Source organism: Peromyscus leucopus, chromosome 23 (assembly GCF_004664715.2).
Source record: "Peromyscus leucopus breed LL Stock chromosome 23, UCI_PerLeu_2.1, whole genome shotgun sequence".
In the NCBI taxonomy this organism is placed as follows: Eukaryota; Metazoa; Chordata; class Mammalia; order Rodentia; family Cricetidae; genus Peromyscus; species Peromyscus leucopus.
Genome location: NC_051082.1, coordinates 3,365,204 through 3,389,963, shown reverse-complemented (window position 1 = coordinate 3,389,963; position 24,760 = coordinate 3,365,204). Strand labels below are relative to the sequence as shown.

General features: G+C 52.9%; 1 protein-coding gene across 1 annotated transcript in view; it reads left to right on the top strand.

Moving 5' to 3' along the window:
* The window catches only part of Grk3 (G protein-coupled receptor kinase 3), a 96,893-nt gene that overhangs the window by 30,314 nt on the left and 41,819 nt on the right, over positions 1 to 24,760 (top strand). Inside the window, exons 3-5 of the mRNA XM_028858804.2 lie at positions 11,075 to 11,148; positions 17,907 to 18,008; positions 20,544 to 20,618. Coding sequence (XP_028714637.1) covers positions 11,075 to 11,148; positions 17,907 to 18,008; positions 20,544 to 20,618 — 251 coding nt within the window. The remainder of the gene's footprint in view (positions 1 to 11,074; positions 11,149 to 17,906; positions 18,009 to 20,543; positions 20,619 to 24,760) is intronic.

The window sequence follows — 24,760 nt, the reverse complement described above, 5'->3', positions numbered from 1 at the left end:
ACACCCTGGCTCACTGGGCCGCTCACCAGTGACGACTCAGGCCAGGCTACAGCCTCCGTGGGTTTGCTCTCCCTGATTTCGCTGTTCACCTCTGCTCCCTCCTCATTCCCCCCCTCCTTTCTCCTGCCTCCTGAGAAATGTCCCCACCTCCATCCTCAGGAGCGCTCAGCTCCCACCCTCACTTCTGTGTTTAAAAAAACAGCCCTTGTCCCCAACAGCGGCGTCTCCCCCTGTGGACTGGGGAAGCTGCGGATTAAGGACACGCCTAAGCGAGTCACACCTGTGCCGCGCGCTGCAGCACTTTCCCTGGTCCACAGTCTCCGGCCTTTTTTCACAGCGTTTCACGGCCGGAATGATGAGGGGTGGGAAGATGGGGTAGCGATGGGATGACGGGAGGGTGGGGGGATGGGATGGTGGGGGGGAATGGGATGGTGGGGAGTGGGTGGGGGTTAGGAGGATGGGAGGATAAGAGAAGTGTGGACAGAAAGATCCTCCCTGTATACAAATAAATCCAAGAAGATAGTGGCCGCAAAGCAGTCTTCGCCAGGCCATTCTGCAGAAAGCGCCCTCAGCACAGAGAAGGCACAAAGGACTGGCATGCTGATTTGGCCCAAGAGGGTGGTTTTTAAAGTATTCCCCTCCCCCAACCGGTCTCAGGAAATCTTGTTCTCTCTCCCTGGGACTTAACTGCCACCCAAATTCCCATCCTATTGGCCTAGGATGCAAAGCCTGATCTAATGAATAATTCTGGGCTTGAGACTGCCCTTTTCCCCACCTCTGGGCTCAGTCACACAGCCAACTGCCTGTGATGCTCCAGCTTTCGGGGTTCTGAGATAAGGGGCAGGAGGGACTCTTGCTTACCAGTCACCCTAAAGGACTCCAAGCACATCTCACGCTGCAAAGGGACACCACAACCCATTTCTTCCTTTTCTGTTTGAGACAGGGTTTCTCTGTGTGTCACAGCCCTGGCTGTCCTAGAACTCACTCTGTAGACCAGGCTGACCTCAGACCTCCAGAGATCCACCTGTCTCTGCCACCTGAGTGCGAGGGGCGGGGGGGGGGAAGGGGGGATTAAAGGCGTGCGCTACCACAGACCTGGGGCTCACAATCTATTTCTTATAGTGGGAAGATGGGAACTGTATGGGTCCAGGTTCCACACGGGAGGGACATTTTATGAGAGGGCCTTGGACACCTCAGGATTTGGGTACCTGGGGTTTTTTTCAAATCTAAGGGACAGTGACAGTCATTTTGTTGTATTGCCTACAACCCTTGTTTTCTGAAGCATCCACTGGTACTTATGTGGAGAATGTGGGTTTTTGTTGGCGTGCGTGTGTGTGTGTGTGTGTGTTGTGTGTGTGTGTGTGTGTGTGTGTTGTTCCTTGAGACAACTGGTGAAGGGTTTGAATTCCCAATGTGGAATCTCAGCTTCGCTCAGGGCTGAGTGTTCAGGAGGTGACTTGGCTCAAATATCCTCAGCTCTGGACTTGCAAGCTGAAATTTTCATGCCTTCTAAAACAATTGCCCACTTTATTAAAACGATTCCCCACAGGCCTTTTGGCAGTTGGAAGCTTCCAGCAAACACGATGCCGTCCAGCTGATATATATCGAATGTGGGTTTCTTGCAAATGGGTCCCCGGGCCGCTGGATGAAGCAACCTCAACAGCACATTCGAGACCCTGCGGTGTAGTGGATCATCCCTGCCCCCCCTCCTCCACGCCTCTGCAGGGACTTGCCCTTCCTGAGCTGAAGTCACAGGGTCATCTCAGTGGAAAGTCCCTGCGTCAGGGCCTTCCAGATTCTTTCTATGGCCTGTGTACACCTCCATACTTCCCTTCCTCTAGAACTCACCACGGCTTCCCAGTCGGCCCTAGCCAGGGGGCCCAGAGGAAAGAAGGGTGAACCCCTGTCCTCACATGAGTCTGACCTGGTGGGTGAGAGGGAGACAGAAGCAGAAAAGCTACTCACCCAAGGGGGTGGGGCGACTCCCTGAACATGGTCCTAGCTGTCAGTTCCAAAGGCTGTGCCGTGTGGACAAGGAGACATGAGAGGTCTGCCCACCACTCCAGGAAGTGTTGTATTGGCCAGGGCTCATACAACAGTCACCTCTGTCATGGTGCCCCGTGGGACAGTCTGCCAGGCTGTCGTGAGGGGCACTCATGTAGATCTTCAATGGCTGGCATGAAGACTTCCAACCCTGAGTGGTGATGTATGCCCACAGTCCCTGTACTCAGGAGGTGGACTCAGACATGAGTTTGAAGGCAGCCTGGGCCTTTGTTCCTTTCCTGGTGACCGTGATAAAATACTCTAACAAGAGCACTCAGGGGAGTGTGGTAGTTTGAATGTGACTGGCCTCCATAAGCTCATTGGGAGTGGCACTATTAGGAGGCGTGGCTTTGTTGGAGTAGGTGTGGCTTTGTTGGAGGAAGTGTGTCATGGGGGTGGGGGAGGGACTTTGAGGTTTCCTGTGCTCAAGCTACACCTAGTTCAGTTCACACCCTGCTGCCTGCCTGCAGATCAGTATGTAGAACTCTCAACTCCTTCTCCAGCACCATGTCTAACCTGCACACCACCATGCTCCCCGCCATGATGATGACGAACTAAACCTCTGAAACTGTAATCCAGCCCCAATGAAGTGTTCTCCTTTATAAGAGTTGCCGTGGTCATGGTGTCTCTCCACAGCAATAGAAACCCTAAGACAGGGAGAGAGGGTTGACTCTGGTTCACAATTCAAGGCATAGTCCATCATGGTGGGGAAGTCAATGCAGGGGGCGCCTGAAGCTGATCACATGACAGCTGATCACATGACATCCTCTAGCAGGAAGCAGAGAGTGATAAATGCAGGTTGCCTCTCCACTCCTACAGCCCAGGACCCTAGTGTAGGGAATGGCGTCACCTACAGTGGGCAGGTCTTCTCCGTTAACTCAGTCAAGATAACCTCTCACAGGTGTGCCTGGAGATGTGCCTCCTTGGTGATTCCAGGTCCTGAAACGAGGCCTTGGGAAAGTTAGGAATCTATTGTAGGGAGATAAGAGGACATGGAGGGTTCCCTGGGCCTCTGAGGGGGTCACTGATGGAGGTTACTGCTCCATTTAAGACTTGCTTTAAGTCCTGAAGGCACAGCAAGGTCCAGCCAGCTGAAGCTGGAGGGCAGGTGGCCGAGGAATGTCCTGTGGAGAATCGGCAAGTGGGAGAAGAGTGTGCTGAGGTCTTAGTGCGTGGAGGCCAGATGTGTGGTGAATGCAGTGTGTAAATACAGTGTGCAGATATGGTGCGTGGAGCTTACCTGCTGGCCCCTGGGCTGGCCTGGGTAGGTAGGATGTGGTGACTGCCCTTTGTGGGGCAAAACAGGTGTGGGGAAATGTGTGCTTTCTAATGTCTGCAGCAGCACTGGGATGGTGCTGGGGAAGGGCTGGTGGGAAAAGACACTGGATGTTGGAGGAACTGCAGCCTCCTAGGGTGCGGGATGCTTGTCTGGTGTAAGGAAACTGTGGTGAGCCCTTAGCGCCTGTCCTTCCACAGGCCAATCTGCTCCTGTCCTCAAGGCGGCTGTTGGCTTTCTGGGTTTCTCTAGTCAGTGCATGACAGCTCCGAGGCCTCCTCGTGTCTTATGTATAACGTGTAACACACATGTGAAGTGCAAGAGTTTCTTTCGTTTTCAGGAAACTTGTAGCTAGAGTTTTCCTGCCTTGCCCACAGTCAGGACAAATCTTGTCACCCGCCAGTCCCACAGCTGCTCAGACCCAACCAAGTAAACACAGAGACTTATATTGCTTACAAACTGTATGGCCGTGGCAGGCTTCTTGCTAACTGTTCTCATAGCTTAAATTAACCCATTTCTATAAATCTATACCTTGCCACATGGCTCGTGGCTTACCGGCATCCTCACATGCTGCTTGTCATGGTGGCGGCTGGCAGTGTCTCTGACTCAGCCTTCCACTTCCCAGAATTCTTCTCCTCCTTGTCCCGCCTATACTTCCTCCTGCCTGACTACTGGCCAATCAGTGTTTTATTTACTAACCAATCAGAGCAACACATTTGCCATACAGAGCATCCCACAGCAGAAACTTGTTTGAAACCTGGTAACCCTGGGAAGACGGTCCCCTGGGACTTGGTCAGCCTGGAACACAGGGTGGATATACCTTGCCCAGTGGCTGCTCTTGGCTGCCACATTTCCTCATTTTGGGTCTGGACATGCTGGGCCCGTGTGGTCTGTGACACCCTCCAGCCTGACATCCACAGAGCCAGTGTGGGTGGATGTTTTTACACCGCTCTTTGGGTAATATTTGTCTGGTGGTTTATTAGACTATCTCAATTTCCTCGTAAATCATTTGAAATCTGCCTAATTGTCAGGGTTTGTGCTGGAGAAGAAATGTCACGGTTAGTTTTCTGTCACCTTGACACACGCCAGAGTCATTTGGAACGAGGGAACATTACTTGAGAAAACTCTTCCATCAGATTCTCTATAGACAAGCCTGTGGGGCATTTTCTTGATTAGTGATGCTTGGGGGAGGACCCAGCCCATGGTGGGTGGGGCCATCCCTGGGCTGGTGGTCCTGGGTTCTATAAGACAGCAGGTTGAGCAAGCCATGGGGAGCAAGTCAGTAAGCAGCTCTCCTCTATGGCCTCTGCATCAGCTCCTGCCTCCAGGATCCTGCCCTGTGTGAGTTCTTGTCCTGACTTCCTCCAGTGATGGCGACTGTGCTGTGGGACTGTAAGCTGAATTCCCCCTTCCCCCCTGCGTTGCTTTTTTCAGTCATTGTGCTTCTCACAGCAGCAGGAATCCTAAGACAAGGAGCCGTGAAGAAAGGGTTGGAACCTGGGGGAGCCGTCCCAACCCCTCTCCCCCCCCCCTTGCTCTATGGCTGGAGACTTTCGTTGTACATTCTATCGGTCCATGACAAAATCACTTTAAGGAAGGAATCCAGCTCTTGGAAGGGTTGGGTACAGTGTTCCTGCCCCAGTGTTCTAGAATTTTCCTTCTGTTCCGCTTCCGTTGTTTCGCTTTCCCGTCAAGAACGTCCTGTGGATTTTCCTCTGGCCTCAGACACAGCCCTTTGCCCTCTTGTTCACAGGACTCAAAACAGTTTGTCCATAAAGGATCCCATAACTCCTCCGAGAGTGTGTTGGGTTTCCTGGGAACAGCCAGGGCCTGGATTTCAACTCGGGCAGCGTGGCCGCTCTCGGGTTCAATGGCAGTGTACCCACTGTGGCTTCTTTCTGGGAAGGTGTAAAGTCCACGTGCAAAAGCTCCCATCACCATGCACAATTATGGCGGCGCACACCTTTAATCCTAGCACTCGGGAGGCAGAGCCAGGCGGATCTCTGAGTTGGAGGCCAGCCTGGTCTGCAGAGTGAGATCCAGGACAGGCACCAAAGCTACACAGAGGAACCCCGTCTCAAAAAAAATCGAGCAAAATAAAATAATAACAAGAACAAAAAGTTTAACAAGGGGGCCAGCGAGATGGTCAGTAGATAAAGGTGCTTTGCCATCAAACCTGACAACCCAGGTTCTTTCCTCCTTGCGTGAAGGAGGGAACTGACCCCTGCAAAGGGGCTGACTCCTCTGACCTCCACATGCTTGCTGGTACACACACACACACACACACACACACACACACACACACACACACACACACACACACTATTACACATGGAAATAAATGGGTAAATAAAACAAACGTGACTAAAGCTTTTAAACTTAAAAGGACGTGCAAGTGCATCAGGGAGGCAGTGAGCTGTGTGTTCATTTTATTATATTTGTTGGCTCCTGTTGGAACGGAGATGAGTCGAGAGGGAACACTGAGGACTGGTAACGTGGGCTGGCCAGATCCGTCCGGAGCAGCAGGGTGTGCTGTGCGGTATCTGTTTTGCTGAGTGCCTCTGGGTTTCCCCTTTGAATTTGCTTCTCCACTTACTGTTCAAGGCTCCCTTTATCATCCTGTGTGTGGGATGCATGAGAGTCTGACCCCTCACTCCGATGGCTGAGGATGCTGGACACGGCTCTATGCACCAGTATTCCGTGCCTAGAGTGGAGTTTTCAGAGTTCTTCCCAGGGTCTACGGATTCAGGCTTCTTTTGCAGCTTCTAAACACAGAAGCTGTAATGCATACCAATGTGCGCTTTGCTGAGTTTTCCTTCTACTAGACGGGTAGGGCTATTAGTGACCTTTGCTAACCTCGAAGTTGCAAAGCCTTTCTCCTTGGTTCTCTCTACGGTGTTTAGCATCTGGAGTCACATTCTTCTTAGGGTCCATTCGCCTGTGACGTCCCCAGCGGTTCTGGTTGCTCACGCCGAGCAGTCACGGTCGCACAGAGGTTCAGGAGTCCCTCGCAGGTCTTCTCTGTGCACTGAGCTGTAGTATCTTGTTTTAAAAGCTCCAGCGATGTCCCTGCACGCCTGTCTTCCATTCGACCCACTGCTCTGCATGCATGCACAGTGTGTAGAAGGCGGGAGTTGAATATGTCCCCAGAGAGTCCCAGCCTGGACCTTTGCTGTCTGCCTTCTTTCACATGAATGTTAGAGTTTGTTGACTGGCGTTTTACAAAGTTTCCTGCTGAGCCTTGCCCTGGGATCACGCTAAGACAAAGGAGGACCTAATTCTTCCCGTCCACCAACATGGTGTTTCTCTCTGCTTATTTGTGTTTCCTCGGCTGTATTCATTATCTTAGGAGTCATGCACGTACCTGGCTAGACTTGCTCCCGGATGTCGCACCGTTTGGTGTCACGATGAACTGCCCTGCTGTGCACGGTGTCTTGCGTTGCCCTACGCCAAAGCTCAAAGTAAATCTATTGAGTTAGTTGATCTCATCGCGTGACCTTGAAGTCCTTGATTGCATTGCAGCTCCGTTTCTAGACAGACGCTGCTCGTCTCAAGACAGTATTTTAGGTTGTGCATTTTTCATGTCGAATCTGGAGCTGCTTGGCTTAGCCTTGGTAACTTTGTAAGAAGATGCGATGCAGATGATTGCATTACCAGGGCTTTTCGTTATCCTACACAACACGATTATGGCGGGTGTTCACTGTCTGCCCTTTGGGTAATTCTATTTTTATTCCTGGGCCATTGAGTTTCTGGCGTCTCCAGTCTGGGTGCTCCAAGCTTGCTCGCGGTGGCCCCCACAGCCCACCTCTGTTTCACTGTCCCCTGGTCTTTACAGCATGATTCCTGCCTCACCTGATGTCTAACCACTCGTCCCAGGAGGTGATTGTTCGATCCACTTTGTTGTATTTAGAAAAACTAGAATCTTAGAGCTGAAGACCCTCTGGAGACTGATGCAAGACCCTTTTCTTTTTAAAACTCTACTGTGTGTGTGTGTGTGTGCGTGTGCGTGTGCGTGTGCGTGTGCGTGTGCATGTGCGCGTGCGCATGTGTCTGAGGAGCTGCACCTGTAGAGGTCAGAGGACAAGTCACTTCTCTCACACGAGTCCTGGGGATCAAACTCGGGTTGTCAGTTTTGGTGGCAAGCTGCTTTCCTCACTGAGCCATCTCACTGGGGGTTGGGGGTGAGGGGTATGGGGGTGCCCGCTCGCTCAGTGGTTTCTGAAAGGTGCTGGGGGGAAATGTGGGAGGTGGGAAGAGCCCCCTGAAGGCATTGCGGAGAACTCTCGGAGCGTGTGGTCGCGGTTGACTAGGTGACTCCGCTCCCGCCTCTGAGCATCAGGTTCATTGCGATGGATCTTAGAAAATGCACTCCAGGTAAATTATATTAGCATCTCCATCCTTTCGTGTTTGCTCAAGGATAGAATGTACTCGAGGTTTTTTTTTTTTTTTCTTTAGTGCCAAACTCAACGATCTCAAGTGGTTAGGAAATTGCTAATTATAAAGGGGATGCATATTTGAAAGCCACACTGTTAGCATTTGTTTCCATTATTGGACACATAAAAATTTTAATTTTTGAAGGCAAGAGTGTGGCTATCTCTCCAGCGTAATAAAATGCCTCCTCCAGGAAATTATATAACCATAAATTATTTTTTTATTTTACCCCCGCCACTGTTTGGCTATGGTTTGTTTTATTTTTAAGACACGGTCTCACCCTCTAGGCCACTACACAGCCCAGGCTGGTCTAGGATTTTAGCGGTCCTCCTGCCTCAGCCTCCTGGGTGCTGGATTGTATGTGGGTACCACTTGGCTCTAATTGGTCTTTTTTTAAAAATATAATTTTGTGTTTTTCTGTCATTTTAAGTGTCCTCAGTCCCCAAAGCAGGTTAAGGAGCTGATGCTAGAAGCCCTGTGCTTTTTCTTTTCCTCACTTTCTTCTTGTATCCTCTCTCTCTCTCTCTCTCTCTCTCTCTCTCTCTCTCTCTCTCTCTCTGTATATGTGTGTGTGTGTCCGTCCTTTGGTGAACTGAATATGCCATGCCCGTCAAACACGAATGAGTTTGTGTGTCTTAGGGACAGGGCTCCTCTCTGAGCTGGCCACGGCACAGTGCCAGGGAACTCGCCGATGAGCTGCTCCCCAGCCCACACCCACCAGGGACCTGGCCACTGAAGTGCTCACAGTCCACCCCCACGCCAGCAGCGGCGGCACCCTGGGCGCCCTCCTTTTCCTGTCTCCGTGACCATCCTCTCTCTGGATGGACCCTTCAGCCTTCCCTGGGTTTCCTGGCACTCCCGTCTTGGAGGGGCACAGGATGACCGCTCTCCGAACGAGCCACGACTTTGGTTCTCAGTTACAGCTCTGTGTACACGTGCACACACACACACACACACACACACACACACACACACACACACACACACACACACGTGCGCACGCGCGCGCACACACAGTGTTCTCTGCCACCCAGTGTGGCTTACAGTCGACCGTCTGCTTCCGTGTGTGTGTGTGTGTGTGTGTGTGTGTGTGTGTGTGTGTGTGGTGCGCCTGCCTTCAGTGGCTCTTCTGTCTTGGCCAAGCAGCTTGTACAACAGAAAACACAGCAACTGTTTTTCCATGAGGGTACAAAAGACCTGGGATAATGGCTACTATTCCCTCCCCCCCACCCCCACCGTCCTTCAAGGTACATCCCATGAGGTGCATAGAGTTAACAGTGCTCACAAGCTAAGGGGAAGTGGGTCCGTCCCGTGAGAGGATAGAAGGGGGAAGAAATAAGAGATATTGGCTTAGCGTCCACACAGACTCATACCTAAAATACGGAGGAAGTCTTCATACAGCTTATCATTTCTGAGCCTGGCTGCTTGGCCCTGGCTGGTGGTCACAGCTACCTTCCATGGCCGGGGACCTCTGCTGCCCTGAGGTCTTTACCTGTGGGACGACCCACACCTTCACTCCTGAAGGGTCTGAACTCTGTCCATTCTGAGTTGGGCCGCAGTTCCAGTTCCCACTGGCTTTAATTCCGTGGCCATGCTCATTGGCGCTGAGTGGAGGCCCTCCTGCCTTCATGGCACATGTGCCCTTTCTCATCCTCCTGGTGAGTCCCCATCCCCGTACACTTGGTCTCCAGTCACTGGGCAGCAGGGTCCCTCCTGTGTCTATGGATTCAGAGGTGGGAGGAGCCATGGTACTCACAGCCCTCCCCAGCAGTGGGGGAGGCCCACACCGAGCACAGTCTTTGTGACCTGGCTTTCCTAGGGGTTGGGAAGGGGAGTCTCAAGAGTGCATAATTTACGTTGAGAGAATGGTAGGCACATGGAGACCCTTCTGCGTGTCTTTACCCAAAACCATCATGCCCAGACATGTGCCCGCTCTTTTATTGAGACGTTTCTATTTTTAAAATTGCCTTACAAGAGTTTCATCTGGGAGCAGGAGATGTGGCTCAGTGGTTAGGAAGTGCTCCCTGCTCTTCCAGAGGCCGGGGGAGGCCGGGGTGTTCAAACACCAGAACTCACCCCTGGCCGCTCACATCTACCTCGTATCCAGCTCCAGGGGATCTAACACCCTCTTCTGGCTTGGCAGGCAGACACCTTCAGTGGCCGAGCCATCTTCTTGGCCCCCAACCTTCTGGAGTTTTTTAATTCTTCCATCTCTACCCTCAGTGTGCTTGGCTTGTTCAGGCTTGACTGTGAGGCTTCTGCTAGGTGTCATGGTTGTGAAGGCCGGGGGGGAGGGGGGTGTGCTTCAGACTCAGAAAACTAGCTAGAGCGGTGGGTGTCTCCCTGGAAGCCAGTGGGGGAAGCTGTGGGAAGAGGTACGCTCTCCTGGGCCAGGGGGTGCTCGGTGCAGTTTCGTGAGATAAGCTTGCCATGTAAGCTTAAGGAATCTGAGTGAGGATGCCCGGCCCCCATCTGAAAAACCAGGTGTATCTGCGCTCACCTCGAACTCCAGCACCGGGGGTGCAGAGACGGGCAGGTTCCAGAGCTCACCAGGAGACACCTGATGGTGACATCTAGCCTGCACCTGTGCACACGCTTACCTGCACGCTCACCTTTGGGCAATCGTGCACGGACAGGGACACGCATCCCCACGTGGAATGTAGTGTTGTGTCTCACCCAGGGCAGACCTCGGAGCGAAGGTGGCTCTTGGGGCAACTTCGGAGGGAGTAAAGAGTCTTGGAAATGTTGTTGGGGGGGGGGGAGTTAGGGTGTTCCCAGCATGAGGCACGGCTTGCTCTCAAGGTGGTCCTGGTGTCCTGAGCAAGGAATTCCGTGGGAATGGGTGGCTGGCTGTGGCCCATGTGTGTGCTAGGATGTGGGGTAGTGAGTGAGGGAAGGGCCTTGAAGGGTCGTAGACGCTCCACTTGCCCGGGCACCTGGCCCTGTTTCCACAAGGTGGTCACACACACCCTCTGTGCTCTGTGTCTCTGTCCTCTTGGACTGTGAACTCACCATAGTGACCTGCGTGTGACCTGAGGTGGTGGTGACAATGTGCATTTAAACAATGGGAGGGGCCATAAGCAGAGAAAAAATGCCAAGCCAGACATGGGTATGGTACAGTCACGGGGGGGTGGGGGTGGGATGGGGGGTGGTGGTCTATCCCTCCAAGGTGTCCTTGGCCTCTTGAATTCCCCCCCCCTTTTCCCGAAGTGTGGGGCGGGGGGCAGGAGGGAGATGCTGAGTTATGAACACATCATTTGGAAGAAGCCCCCGGGATAGAATTTCCTCGTTTCCCCGGCTGACGTTTTCCCTCTCTCCCTTCAGGCTTCCTGCTATTTAAAGACTTCTGTTTGAACGAGATCGACGAAGCCGTTCCTCAGGTGAAGTTCTATGAAGAGGTAAGACTCCGCCCTCTCGTGCAATTCTCTTCCAAAGTGTGTTCAGCCAGGCACTGGGGGAAACCCCAAAGATCGTAGTAAGTACCTCACGTGATTCAGACGTTCATCGAAATACCTTCGTGGCGGCAGATGTGTTAGCAGCGCTGACCCTGCCCACCAGCCAGGGCTGATGTACGTAGGGCTCAGACTCCAGAGCAGCGGTTCTCAACCTGTGGGTTGTGACGCTTTGGGAGGGAGGGGGCGGTCCAGCGACCCTTTCACAGGGGTCACATACCAGATGTCCTGCCTATCAGGTATTTACATCACAGCTCCTAACAGGAGCACATTTACAGTGACGAAGTAGAAACAACAATAATTTCATGGTGGTGGGCGTGGGGGGGGGAGTCACCACGACATGAGGAACTGCATTAAGGGTCGCAGCGTTGGGAAGGCTGAGAACCGCTGCTCCAGAGGTTTTGGAGTATGAGTGAGAAAGAGTGTGGCTGACTACAGGCTCCGGAGGCGGCACCCGGCCTTTTGGGCCATCTATAGATGTTGGTTGTGTCCATGAGAGCTGAGGCTGGGTGCTGCTGGGTGGGTTTGAAGGGAGCCTGCCACCTGAGGTCTCCCCGGCCATCTTGGGGGACTAGAGCGGGGACTTTGTGGGGCTGGGGCTCCCAGGCAGATGTCTGTGTTCCCCAAGACAATGGGCGACGCTCGAGATTGCAGGTGCCTAAAGAGTTAGTGCAGAAGTTTCTGGAAGGTCCATTGAACCCTAACTTAGCCTTATGGGGGTTAAAGAATGTAGACCTCCTGGGAGCCAAGCAAGTAGTCCAGGGACACCCTGGTGGGAGTGGCCTGTCCAGCCGCTAAGGTACAGCCGCTCCTTTTGGGGGGAGCTGGGGAGCTGGGAATTCAGGCTCCCCTCTGGCCAGAGAGATGCTTCAGGGGACAGAAAGAAAGGAGAGGTTTCAGGGTTTCAACTAGAATCACATGAGCTGGGAAGGACCCCGTCCCTCAAGACGTATGCCAAACACCGACGCCAAGGAGGGTAGAATGTCGCCAGGCTAGGCTGAGCACTCCTTGTTCTCTAGAATAAAGACCCGTCCCTGAGCTCCATGGAAGGCCGCACTCAGGAAGGGATTGAACCCGAGACAGACCGGGTGCCATAGATGTGGCTCCTTGTGCCGTGAGGTACCCAGCCCCCTCCCTCTGCCCAGCAGGGCACAGGGAAGGCTGACCTTGATGGAAGCAGGAAAACAAATGAGAAGACTTTCATTGTTGGGTAAACAGCATGGAAGGAGCCTGGAAGCAAGGTCACAGGACACAGAGACAGGGTGGATGAACGCACGGATCATCAGATCCACAAATCAAATAGTGGAGTCATGGACACGTACTTTAAATAACTGCGGTAGAAGCCAGGGTGGGGTGGAAGTGGGCAGGGGGATTGTTGGCTGTGATCCCACTCTCAGAAGGCAGAGGAGGTAGGGTCCCAACTCCATCCTGCCCCTTCCTGGACTTGCACACGAAAGTCTGCCTGCAGCCATGCCCTCCAGGGCTGTGAGATGTGAGACAAGCCACATGGCCGTCTCCGGTGTGTAAGACGCTAAGCTCCCTGCACTCAGGGGGCTGACATCATGGGGACTTAAGACTGAGGTCCAGTGACCTGGGTGGTCGTTCCTGCCCACTTCTCAGGACACCTGTCATGACACAGACCATCTTAGAAGAGAGGACAGAACAGCAGAGGATCAGTTCCTAAGATTGTTTCGCCCCCACTTATTCAACCACGTTCGTGAACACCAGCCTCGCGTCTCTGGCATTGTGCCGTGACCAACGGGCAGAGTCCTGGCTGTCTCTGAGCTTACGCTCCGGGAGAGACAGCCCGCAGCCAACTGACCGAGTGTCCCCAGGCAGACCAGCCGCTTGGTGGCTCAGACAGACTCAGTGTGGTGCATTGTGGTTGGCGGCCACTGGACGTGGATGGGCTCAAGGTCATCTCAGCAAGGTGGCATTTAAACAAGACCGTGGATGAGAAGAAGGACTGGCCTCGTGGAGGCGGGGTCAGGAGAGCACAGGAGTCCACGCGGTGGCTGCCGTGGTGGGAGGAGCTTGGCATGTGGGGAACTGACATGGAGAAGGGCAGCGTGGAAGTGGGGGGGGGGAATGGGCAGGGCAGGGCAGGCGAGGGAAACCACAGACGCCGCAGTGACAAGTTCTAGTGTGGAAAAGCATACAGCAGGCGTGTTGGGTGTGCTGATCTGGGGCCTCTGCCGTGTTCTGGATGATCTTCGTCCTGACTCAGTTTATCTCAGGTCTTTGTCACCTGGCGTGAGGCAGATGTTAAAATCTCCCACTCTCCTTGTGGAAGGTCTTTTTGATTTCTGTTATCACCTTCCCTGTGCGTTGTAGCTCTGTGGTCAGGCTCACACATAATGTCGTCCTATGAGGTACCCCGTCTCTCATCCAAGCCCTCTTTTGTCCGGAACTGGCCTCTTTCACCCTGTGTTGTGGCCACAGCCACACCGTCTCCTTGTGGTTCTGGGGAGGTCCCTTTCAGGCTCGCCTTTACAGCGTTTCTCTGTATGTACAGGACTCCTATTCATCCTCGTCTACTCTCCAGGGAGTGATTTTTAGATATCATATTCATTTTGCCGAGTTTGCTGAAATTCTTCAGCCTGTACATTTATATCTCTAACCCAATCTGAAGCGATTGGGGTGATTATTTCTTAGAGTAAACCCTCTCCTCTCTTCCTGGACTCTGGTCATAGTTTCATGATTGATGAATACTGTTGGCCTCAACACGCTGCTCAGCTTTTCTTTCTCTTCTAGAAACTGGATAATATCTTTGGTCTGTCTTCAAACCCACACACGCCCCTTCTCTTAGCTTCCACAGCCTGCTCTCCCATCCATCCGCTGAACTTTTTTTTTTTTTCCAGCTTCCAGAATTGCACTTCTGGAAATTCCAGTTGATTATTTTTTAATAGTTGCCGTTCTGTCTTCATTTCTGTTGCTGTGATAAAATGCCCAGATGAGCAAGTTGGGGAAGGAAGGGATTATTCTGCTTAAAATCCTGGGTCACCATTTGTCACTGAAGTCAAGGCAGGAGCTTGAAGCAGGTCACAGTACAGTTTTTTTTTAATTTGTTTATTATGTATACAGTGTTCTGTCTGCATGACAGAAGAGGGCACCAGATCTCATTACAGATGGCTGTGAGCCACCATGTGGTTGCTGGGAACTGAACTCAGGACCTCTGGAAGAGCAGCCAGTGCTCTTAACCTCTGAGCCATCTCTCCAGCCCCCACGGCACAGTTAACAGTAGAAAGTCCCTCCGACTGTTCCTTGCTGACTTGCTCTAGGCTAACTTTCTCCTCTCAGGCAGTTCAGGACCCCCCTTCCCTGCCCAGGGAATAGTGCCACCCACGATGGACTGGGCCTTCTCGAGTCAATTAACAATTGCGACAGTGGTCCATAGATTCGCCCAAAGGCCGCCTGCGGTAGAAAATCCCAGCATTCCCGTCTTCCTAGGTGATTCTAGGCCGTAGCGAGTGGATGCTAAGACAAAGAAGCACAACTGTTCCCTTCTGCTGCCTCCCGTCTCCCCCTTCATCACACAGATGTTCTGTTACATCTAACTGTGATCACGGATGTGTGGTCCTCGCCCCGAGAATTCCAGCCCCGATCTTGCGGGATCTCGCGGCAGACCTGCTGCTTCCTGTGTGGGTCCATCTCCTCCACAGGTGAACAACAGGAGCACATACAGAGCGGTGTGGTTGACAATCAAAGATGCCCCAAACTCCCAAAAGGGTGCAGGTTGTTCAGCGCCAGTGGACGCCGAACCTGGCTCTCCCACACCCTTGTGCGGTGTGCCACCACTGAGTCGTGGTCAGCTCCTCAGCCTTTGTGGGCCACGGAGGTTGGCTGTGCCCTGATGGCCGCATGTCATCACATACCCGGCGAGTTTGAGAGAATATCTGTGTGGAATTTGAAGATACCTTTGCGGCTCTTCATCTCCAGGGTGCCCTTCTCTCTTAGCTTCTGTTTGCGGTCTCTTCTCCATTATCCGTGTCTGTCAGGCCGCTCTCTGGTGCTTCCTCAAATTGACAGTCATGGTCTCAGGGGGACCGTTCTGCTCTCAGCTACTTGTCTGGGTTTGTGATGGATTTTGAATGAGGCACCAGTGTGAGGGGCCGATGGGCCAGAAGACACGCGGGTGCGGCATGGAGGCAAAGGGTGGAGTTCAGTGATGACCCTCACGGTCACCAGGGTGAGATATGGCGGCGGTGATCCGTCGCAAGTGGAGACAGGGCTCCTTCAGATGAACCCAAATGGAGATGCGGCGTAGACACTCAGCAGGAAAGGTCGCAAGTGCGGTTGTGGTTGCTGACGTCTGTGGGTCTGATAGCTTTCCCTAAGGTGTGCGTGGCTCATGACAAAAGCCTTCCAGGGTGCCCAGTGTTCTGAAGCCGGTGGGAGAGGGAGAGGAATGGAGGCAAAGCCCTGGAGATCCCAGAGAGGTGGAGATGGGACCACAGCTGTGGCCTGGGCAGTAACGTGCCCAAGCAGAGAGCGACTGCATGCATGATAGGGGCATGCTGTCACCCCTGGAGGCGCTTCTCCTCGGCACGGAGACACCTCTACATGGTCCCACTCTCCTAAGTGCCTGGTGAGCGCTCCCGCCAGAACCAGAGGTCGTGTTCCTAAATCAAGAGTCCCTGCGGCCAGCGGAGCCACGGCTGATGGCCTGCTCTTCAGTTAGTGAGCCTTCTGGAAGGAAGCGAGATGTGAGTTTCGGTGCCGGCCCTGTACTCGCTTTACTGTCTGGTGTTCACATATGGCTGATCAGACTCAGAGCACAGACACAGTGCCGTGCCCCATGTGTTCACAAAGCCAGGAGTGCCCGTGTAGCCGCAGGAGACAAATCCTAGAAACTTCCAGGCAATGAGCATGTGACTCGCCAGATGCCACTCTGCCCCCCGGGTCCCCCAGACTCGCTTCCCATCACGCTTGCGGTTCGGGATGTTAGTTCCGGGACAGTGCGCTCTTGCTTGAGGTTGTTTGCACGTCCGGGGAGAAACCTTGGCCGTCCTCTGCGTGGGTTGCATCCGTTCTGGCATCCAGGCCTTCTGGCGTTAACCCTTGAGTCTTCCAAGACCAAGAATGCAACCAGAGGAATCAACCAACGGAGGGGCCGACCGAGCCCCGGTCCTTTCCTTCCTGATGGCTTGGGTGCACGGTGCCTGATGTGGGCCACCCGGCAACGGCGTCTCTGCAGCTGCCGTGTGGTTAGTTTTCGGAAACTGAGGTAGGACAGTTGAATCTGGTCCCTGGTTATACCAGCTTCACTTCACTGCCGCTGGACTGAAACCTGGTCCTCTTGGGTTGTCTTCCGCCCCAAGAAGACTCCATTCCAAGTCCCGGAAGTACCAAAGGCATGACTGTTAGCCGCCATGTGACCCTGCTGATGGGACCCCAGTAACTTCTCAGCGTGGGAGCCTGCTAGGTGTTACAGGGCCCCAATGACGACCTCCCCTTTCCTCTCTCCCCCCAAACCATGACCTCATCTGTATGAGAAATCTTCGCAGGGATTGACTGGTTTTGATTCCCCTATGTGAACACCAGTCTGTAAGGTCACAGCTACTCCCCCAGGGGAGTCCCGGTTTGTGCCAGTGGGTGGCTCTCAGGTGTGACGCCAGGAGTGTAACTGGGTCACACACAGCAGCGTGGCGTGCGGAAGGCGTCTCTACCTTCGTATTTCCATTGTCTTCAGTCTTGTTTTGTGTTGTCAAAATATGTTGTGTGTAAAGAGATGGGAACAGTCTTCTGACCGGGGACCCCTTATCAGATTGTAGCGATTGGGAACATTCCCAAGGTATGGCAGGTGTCCCTTAAAACCCACTTCATTGGTCAGCCGGACGGCCTTTCCTAGCATAGCATTTGAAATATAGTGTGTCCTTCCTCCCTTCCCTCCCTCCCTCCCTCCCTCCCTTCCTCCCTCCCTTCCTTCCACCTGTTTCTCTGTCTAGCCCAGGCTAGCCTTGGCCACACTCCTTCTGTCTCTGCCTCTGGAGAGCCGAGATGACAGCCGCACATGCCACACCAGGCCTGCAGTTACACTAGTGACGGACAACCCATACTTCACCCGGGAGGCCACGCTGCCTCCAAATACACGCTTTCTTCATAGGACTTTTAGAACTCTCATGATGAAGCCAGGCGTGGTGGCGCACGCCTTTAATCCCAGCACTCGGGAGGCAGAGGCAGGCAGATCTCTGTGAGTTCAAGGCCAGCCTGGTCTACAGAGAGCGATCCAGGACAGTCATCAAAGCTATACAGAGAAACCCTGTCTCGAAAAAAAAAAAAAGAAAGAAAGAAAGAAAAAAAAAAGAAAAAAATCTCATGATGTATCCCCCGACTAATTTTCCCTGCTGAAACTTTGGTAGAGTATGAATAAGCTCCGTCTCAGAGCTGGAGCACAGCCAGGCTGGAAGATCTGTGCTTAGGAGAGAAGTGGCCGGGCAGGCGGCCCCTGGCTTCTGTGCTGTGGCCATGGTCGTCTTTATTTCCTTATTAAAATGCTCAGGGTCCCTCTGCGTTTCCAGCTGGGCCTGATTTGGTGGCCTCGTTATCCCCCCCACGCAACGTCGTCCTTTCAGGGGAACCACCGCCTCAGTCATCTGTCTTATCTCTCGTGGGAAGGGTTGCTGGCCGGGTCAATCGTGGTTCTAAATAAAGCTGGTTTCTAGGAAGCTGAAAGCTAATGTTGACAACCTCCGGAAATCTAGATAAAAGAATACGAGAAACTGGACAACGAAGAGGACCGGCTGCGCCGGAGCCGGCAGATGTACGATGCCTACATCATGCGGGAGCTCCTGTCCTGCACACACGTGAGTGCCCCACCCCGCCGCCCAGACAGCACCATGTGTGTGGGGGGGGGCGGGGGTCACACTGCCCGTGTTTCCAGAAGGGAGCGCAGCTGTATGGCTGCACTCCTGGGAAGGGGTCCAGGTCGTCTCTTCTCCCACAACTGTTGGTTTTCTGACTCGGTGTCCCCCGCTACACATACGCTTGCTCTATTTCCCGAAGCCGGTGCTGGCACCTCCAGAAGCTGGGGCTGTGAGAGGGCTCCTTTGGATCACTGAAGAAAACTCTGTTCTAGACTGGATGAAGGAAATGAGGATTTATTCTCATGCTTGGCCTCATTATTATTTGACAGGGTCTCTCTACGTAGCCCAGGCTGAACTTCAGCTCCTGATCCTTTTACCTCAGTGTCCTAAGTGCTAAGACTGCAAGCACACACTGCTACATCTAAACAAGATGATGGTGGATGATGGTGATGGTGATGGTGATGGTGGTGATGGTGGTGATGATGATGATGATGGTGATGATGTGATGATGATGTGATGGTGATGATGATGGTGATGATGATGGTGATGATGTGATGATGATGTGATGGTGATGATGATGGTGATGATGTGATGATGATGATGGTGATGATGGTGATGATGTGATGATGATGTGATGATGATGATGGTGATGATGATGATGACGATGGCGATGACGATGGTGATGATGATATGATGATGGTGATGGTGTGATGTGATGATGATGTGGTGATTAGTGTTGCTGTATTGTTTGGGAATCTAGAATTGAACCCAGGGCCTTATGCTTGATAGGCAAATACCACTGAACCATTTGCCTAGCCTTGCTTTATTAGTTTTAATTTAGCTGTACTTTAACAATTAGGTGAACCAGAATTTGATTAATATAAATCATCAATGATGTCTTGGGATTAATAAGGACTATAATTATTATGCTAATTTTATTCATGAATAGTTATGTCAATTTTATTCATGAATAGTTAAGTAATGGCTAAAATTATTGTCTTCCTTAGAAGTCAAATAAACAGTCTAATTGGGATAAACTAGATTCTTAGGAACTCACTTCATTAGAAGTGGACCAGGCATCAATGTAGAAATTACCATGTGGATGCCTCTGTCCCAATGCGGGACATTTTATAAAGGACACACGGTCTTCACCTACTCCATCCAGGGCCATGGTCACTAGCCACATAGGCTATTTGAGTTTATTTAAAGCAGTTAAAGTTACATGAGGTCACTTCCGGGCTCCCTGTCAGTCCCATCTCAAGTGTCCTGGAGCTTCGTGTGGCCAGGGGCAACACAAAGGCACAACAACATCGTACTGTGGCAGGAAGGCTGAGTGGGTGGCCCTGCCATGCCTTGGCACGTAGGGTATGGTCACGGTTCTCGGTGACGTGAGTGGCCGTGCACAAGCTGGCCCCTCTCAGCTCTTCTGTGCTTCACTGAGCTGTGTAGGGGGAACTGGAGCTGGGCGGATGCTCACCGCTTCGTGTCCCGGTGCCTTGGCTGAGCCCCGGAGGATGCGTGTGCTCCATGGAAGCTGTGTGATCTGGGTTTTCCTCTGCTGAGCTATTGGTTGGGGGGGGGAGGGCTTTGGAAGAGTGGGTCTTATTCAAATGGCTTGTGGTGATTATCCTCCAGATTAAGTGAGATTTATGTTCAAGAGTTGGAATGATGCTCTGAGAACCATCCACACGCCGTGAGTGCCATGCCGCTTGGCTGCCTCTATCCTGAACGCTACAGAGATGTAAAGGACCAGGCTCAGAAAGCTGGCCTCTCCGATGATAGGCGTGTGTGTGTGTGTGTGTGTGTGTGTGTGTGTGTGTGTGTGTGTGTGTGTTTGCGGCTGCTTAGGGTGAAAGGCTTCTCCCCGAAAGCCTTGTCCAGTGTAGGTTTTCTGTCAAGGTGGCCGTGGTAGTGAGGGCAGTCTCAGATGGGTAGCATACTTTCATGATTCTATGAATTGTAAGAAATGGAGGCATCGCATTAATCAGTGATAAACAACCTGCATAGAGCAGACTGCTGGTGAAAGGTGTCTGGAAGATCGACTTTGTAACCCACATGGAAGTTCCACTCTGTTGGCCCCAGCCGCCCTCTGCTGGGGCAGCAGTGAGACCTCCTGGACCCAGAGCCAGCTGCCACTGTGGCCTGGCTTTGTAATGCTTGTGCTGAATTCCTACGTGCCTGCTCCTGCATCCGTTTCCTCCGACACAGCCGACAGCTTACCTCTGTAGAACTGTCGTCGTCATTGAGGAAGGAAGAGGTTATGTAGTCAGGCAGTGGTGGGATGCCTTACACTCTGTTGCCATGGGAACCTTGACCTACTGAGGGTTCTATTCTGGGCACCTAAAGGAGGATTCTGGATACCCAGAAGACACTATGTGCTTGGGACTGTCTGCAGAGAGCCCACAGGTTACTCTTACAGGATTGCTGTGTCAAACCATCTGTTGCAATGTGTGATCTTTAGATATGCCATCTCCTTATTAAAAACATGCTGTCTTTCTTTCTCCCTTCCCTCCTTCCTTTTTTTTTTTTTTTAAGACATTCTCCAAGCAAGCTGTGGAACACGTCCAGAGCCATCTCTCCAAGAAACAGGTGACAGCTACCCTTTTTCAGGTAAGATGGCTTCAAAATAAATGTCTCTGGCCCGCCTCCCACTCAGACCTGATAAGGTTTCCTAGGCTAGCGGAATTGATGCCGTGGTGGTCTGCTCAGAGTGCCTGGGTTCTCTTGCTGCATCCCGCTGCCTTGCTGACAGGCTTCGCAGATGTTCCCGGGAAGAGGCTGATGCAGTCTTCCTGTAACTGTATGTTCTGGAAATCCATCGAGCCAAAACAGGACCGAGTCTTCCTCCTGTTTGGCGTTTGGTGTCTATGAAGAACGGGGTGATACGGCTTCTGGTGATTATCCACCGGATTTATGTTTCCCTGAGAGTTAGAAGTGATGCTCCGAGAACCCTCAGGGTCCCATGTTGCTCCACGAGTCTACCCTGAACACTGCAAAGATTTAACATGAGACTTGGAAAGCTGGCTCCTCCGCTCACAGGCCTGTGTGTGTTTGCTGCCGTCCAGGCCGAACAACATCTCTCCCAAGAGCCTCTTCCAGCATAGGTTTTCTGTAGAGGTGGCGGTGGTCGTGAGGGCAGTCGGAGTCTCAGGTAGCATGTGTTCATGTTTCTCTTAGTGATGGAGAAATGAAGGAACCTCGTTAATCATTAGTTTTCAAAAGCAAAGTGAATGAATTCCTCCTTTATTGCATTACCAGGTTCTTTACAGTGAGATACACTGGTGAAGCCCAGGCTAGCCCCTGGACCCTCCATCTCCCCAGGGCCATTACAGGTGCATGTGACTGTACCCACTGGTTTGGAACTCGGTGTCTCAGAACATTACAGACTTCTGCAGAACAAAGTCAATAATTCTCAGATTCAGAGAACCTGTCTCATGGCACATCGGGCATGGCTTTCCCCTTGAAGTGAGGTGGACCTGTCTGCACAGCCTGGAATTTTCCCAGAGTGAAGGGTCAGAGCCCGTGCCCCTGGCAACACCGAGGAGCTAGGCTTGGCTACTGGTCGTTAATAAGAAATATAGCTGAGCCCAATTAATAGTGAGACACAGAGGAAGGGAAGTTCTGAAGCACGGCAAATGGGGAGAAGGACAAAGATCCACCCTCCCCCCAAGTCCATCGTCTGGGTCCTGACATGAGGATAAGGTTTAGGTAGAGGGCTGTATGCATAGCTGAGCAGACCTGGTCACACTCTGGCGTCGTCCCGTCCATCACCTTTATCCAGGCTGTAGTGTCTCCTGCAAGGTGTTCCGATGCATTCTCAGAACCACGTGACGTACCCTCCTCTGGCTGGCACCACGTTTCAGCCTCTCCCTCCCTTGAACATAGATTCCTGGGGGAATTCTAGTTCTCCGGCACCTTGTTTCATCGTCTGGTGGCTGACAGGAGGGGACACAAGTGTCTTTTTAGATGGTCGTCATCCCTGCCGGGCCAATGACAGGAGGTGCCCATGCTTCAGCTCCAGATGGCTGCAGCTTCTGAACCTGTTTTGCTCATCAGTGAAAGGGACCCTTGGAGGTTTGGTGGAGTAGGCACACACAGGATGCTTTCCAAGGGGCCTGCCCTTCTCACCATCCCTCAAATGAAAGCTGTGCTTAGATATCTTACAGTCAGTGTGGTGCTAATGTCTGCATTGCCATCTCCATGGTATTTGTAGTGTGAGAACTTTGGCTTTCAGCTGATTTGCACAGATAGCCCATAGTCAGTCAGGTCTGACATTGCTGAACTGTACCATCGACTACATGGCATGTAGATAGTCCATAGCCAGTCAGGTCTGACATTGCTGGATGGTATGATATATTGCTTGTCATGTCTCTTGAGGTTCACTCGAAGGAGATGATGAAATACAGCATTAAGTAAGATTTATCTTCAAGAACCAAGTGACTGCCTACAGTAAAGAGCTTTAATTAACTTTTAACCAGTTGGGATACTGTGTCCAAGATCAGAACTAGAGCCCGCCCCTCCCCGAGTCCAGCTACCCTCTAGACTACCTCTTCTCATGGCGGGTGGCTTGAGGCCAGAGAGATGGGGGATGTGGCACAAGGCTTGTTCTTTCATAACTATCCTCTCATGAGAACTGACCAGGGTCCCGGGAGAACTGTATTAATCCCTTCTGAGCACCTCAGTGCCCTGTCCTCCTCCTGCCTGGAGATGGAGAGGGGCCTGGCTGGAGGTGGAGAGGGGCCTGGCTGGAGATGATGGAGAGCCACTCCTGGCTTGGAGAGTGGCCTGGCAGAGTGATCTGGCCTGCGATGGAGATGATGGAGAGGAGGGCTGCCTGGCTGGAGGAGCTTGATCTGGCTGGAGATGATGGAGAGGGCCTGGCGCTGGCGAGAGCCTGGCTGGATGGAGAGGGCCTGGCTGGAGAGATGGAGATGGAGATGATGGGAGGGGCCTGGCTGGAGATGGAGAGGAGCCTGGCTGGAGATGATGGAGAGGGGCCTGGCTGGAGATGATGGAGAGGGGCCTGGCTGGAGATGATGGAGAGGGGCCTGGCTGGGAGATGAGATGGATGATGGAGAGGGGCCTGGCGGGGCCCTGGCTGAGAGAGAGCTGGAGAGGGGCCTGGCTGGAGATGATGGAGAGGGCCTGGCTGGAGATGAGATGAGCCTGGCTGCCTGGCTGGAGATGATGGAGAGGGGCCTGGCTGGAGATGATGGGAGGGCCTGGCTGGAGATGATGGAGATGGAGGAGAGGAGACCTGGCTGGAGATGATGGAGATGGAGATGGCTGGAGAGGGGCCTGGCTGGAGATGATGGACTGGCTGGAGAGAGGGGCTGCCTGCTGGAGATGGAGAGGAGAGATGATGGAGAGGGGCTGGCTGATGATGGAGAGGGGCCTGGCTGGAGATGATGGAGAAGATGATGGAGAGGGGCCTGGCTGGAGATGATGGAGAGGGGCCTGGCTGGAGATGATGGAGAGGGGCCTGGCTGGAGATGATGGAGAGGGGCCTGGCTGATGGCTGGAGATGGAGAGGGGCCTGGCTGGCCAGTGACTGAAAGGTGCCAGGCCCTGTGCTCTGCCAGTGACATTCTTAAATTTTATTTATTTGGTTGTCATTTATTAGATGCAACGGTCCTCTCTTATAGATTGAGGTTAACTGAGGACCCTAGAGGGGACGTGTGCCCTCACCCCTCCTGCTGACCACTGGGCTTTGTCTCCCTTCACCCATGTGCCTGGGTGTGGGGGCAGGGGGGGGGGGGGGTTCTGTAAAATGCCTGAAGAAAGCCGCCTCGGGACAGACGGGTTTATTGGGGCTCACAGCCTTCGGGGACGCAGCTCTCATGGTGGGGAAGGTGTGGTGGCGGGAGTCCGCCGCCGTCAGGAAGATGCCCGCTCGTGGGATGCAAGGTGGCTCTCCCTTCACAGACGTGCCGAGAGAGCTGTCTCCATGGTGATTCTGGATCCTGGCGGGCTGGCAATCAGCAGCTATCCGCACAGGTTTGGTTTGTTAAAATGCGGCCAGATGGTGGTAACGTCGTCCTGGAGAGGGGTTTGGCTGCTGCCCGATCAATAGGAAGAACGGGGTGTTCGATAAAAATGGAAAAGTAAACCGTGGATGCGCCCACCTGTTCCCTGTGGAGAAAGTCTATTTGATGAACATGGGGACCCCGCTCTGGAGTCCCTGCCTGAGCTCCCTGCTGCCCCGACACCGTCTGCCTCTGCAGACCCCCTTCCCCACTTTCTCTACACATTTTGGCCAACTTTTAGTGAAGACACAGAAAAGGTTAAAATTTCCCATCATCCAACTCGTCAAGTGTTATCAAGATATTTTCCCAAAAGATCTCATGGACTCTGGTGAGCGCTGAAGCATGGCCGTCCGCCAGCTTTTTGTTCTCAGCTCCAGTGTGTGGAGAGAAAATGGGGCTGTTTGTCCAGAACGAGGAAGCACAGCTGAGGTGCGCAGCAGTTGATGCCCCGGGTGAGGAACCTGCAGCCCTCGGCGCCTCCCCAGGGAACTCCCTAGAGGCCCCGGCTGCGCCGGCTCCACCCTGCAGCCTCCTTTCCCTTCTCCTGAGTACCTTTAGCTCCGAGTCTAAAAAAAAGGTATAACATTAATTAATAACACAGCCGATTAGGACAGTTAGCTGTGGGTCTGTCAGCTTCCGGTCTTTAAAACTCAACCCACATGGGAAAGGCTCGTAGCAGGTCACAAAGCACGCTGGGAAACTCACTCACAGGGCCCCGTGTCAAGT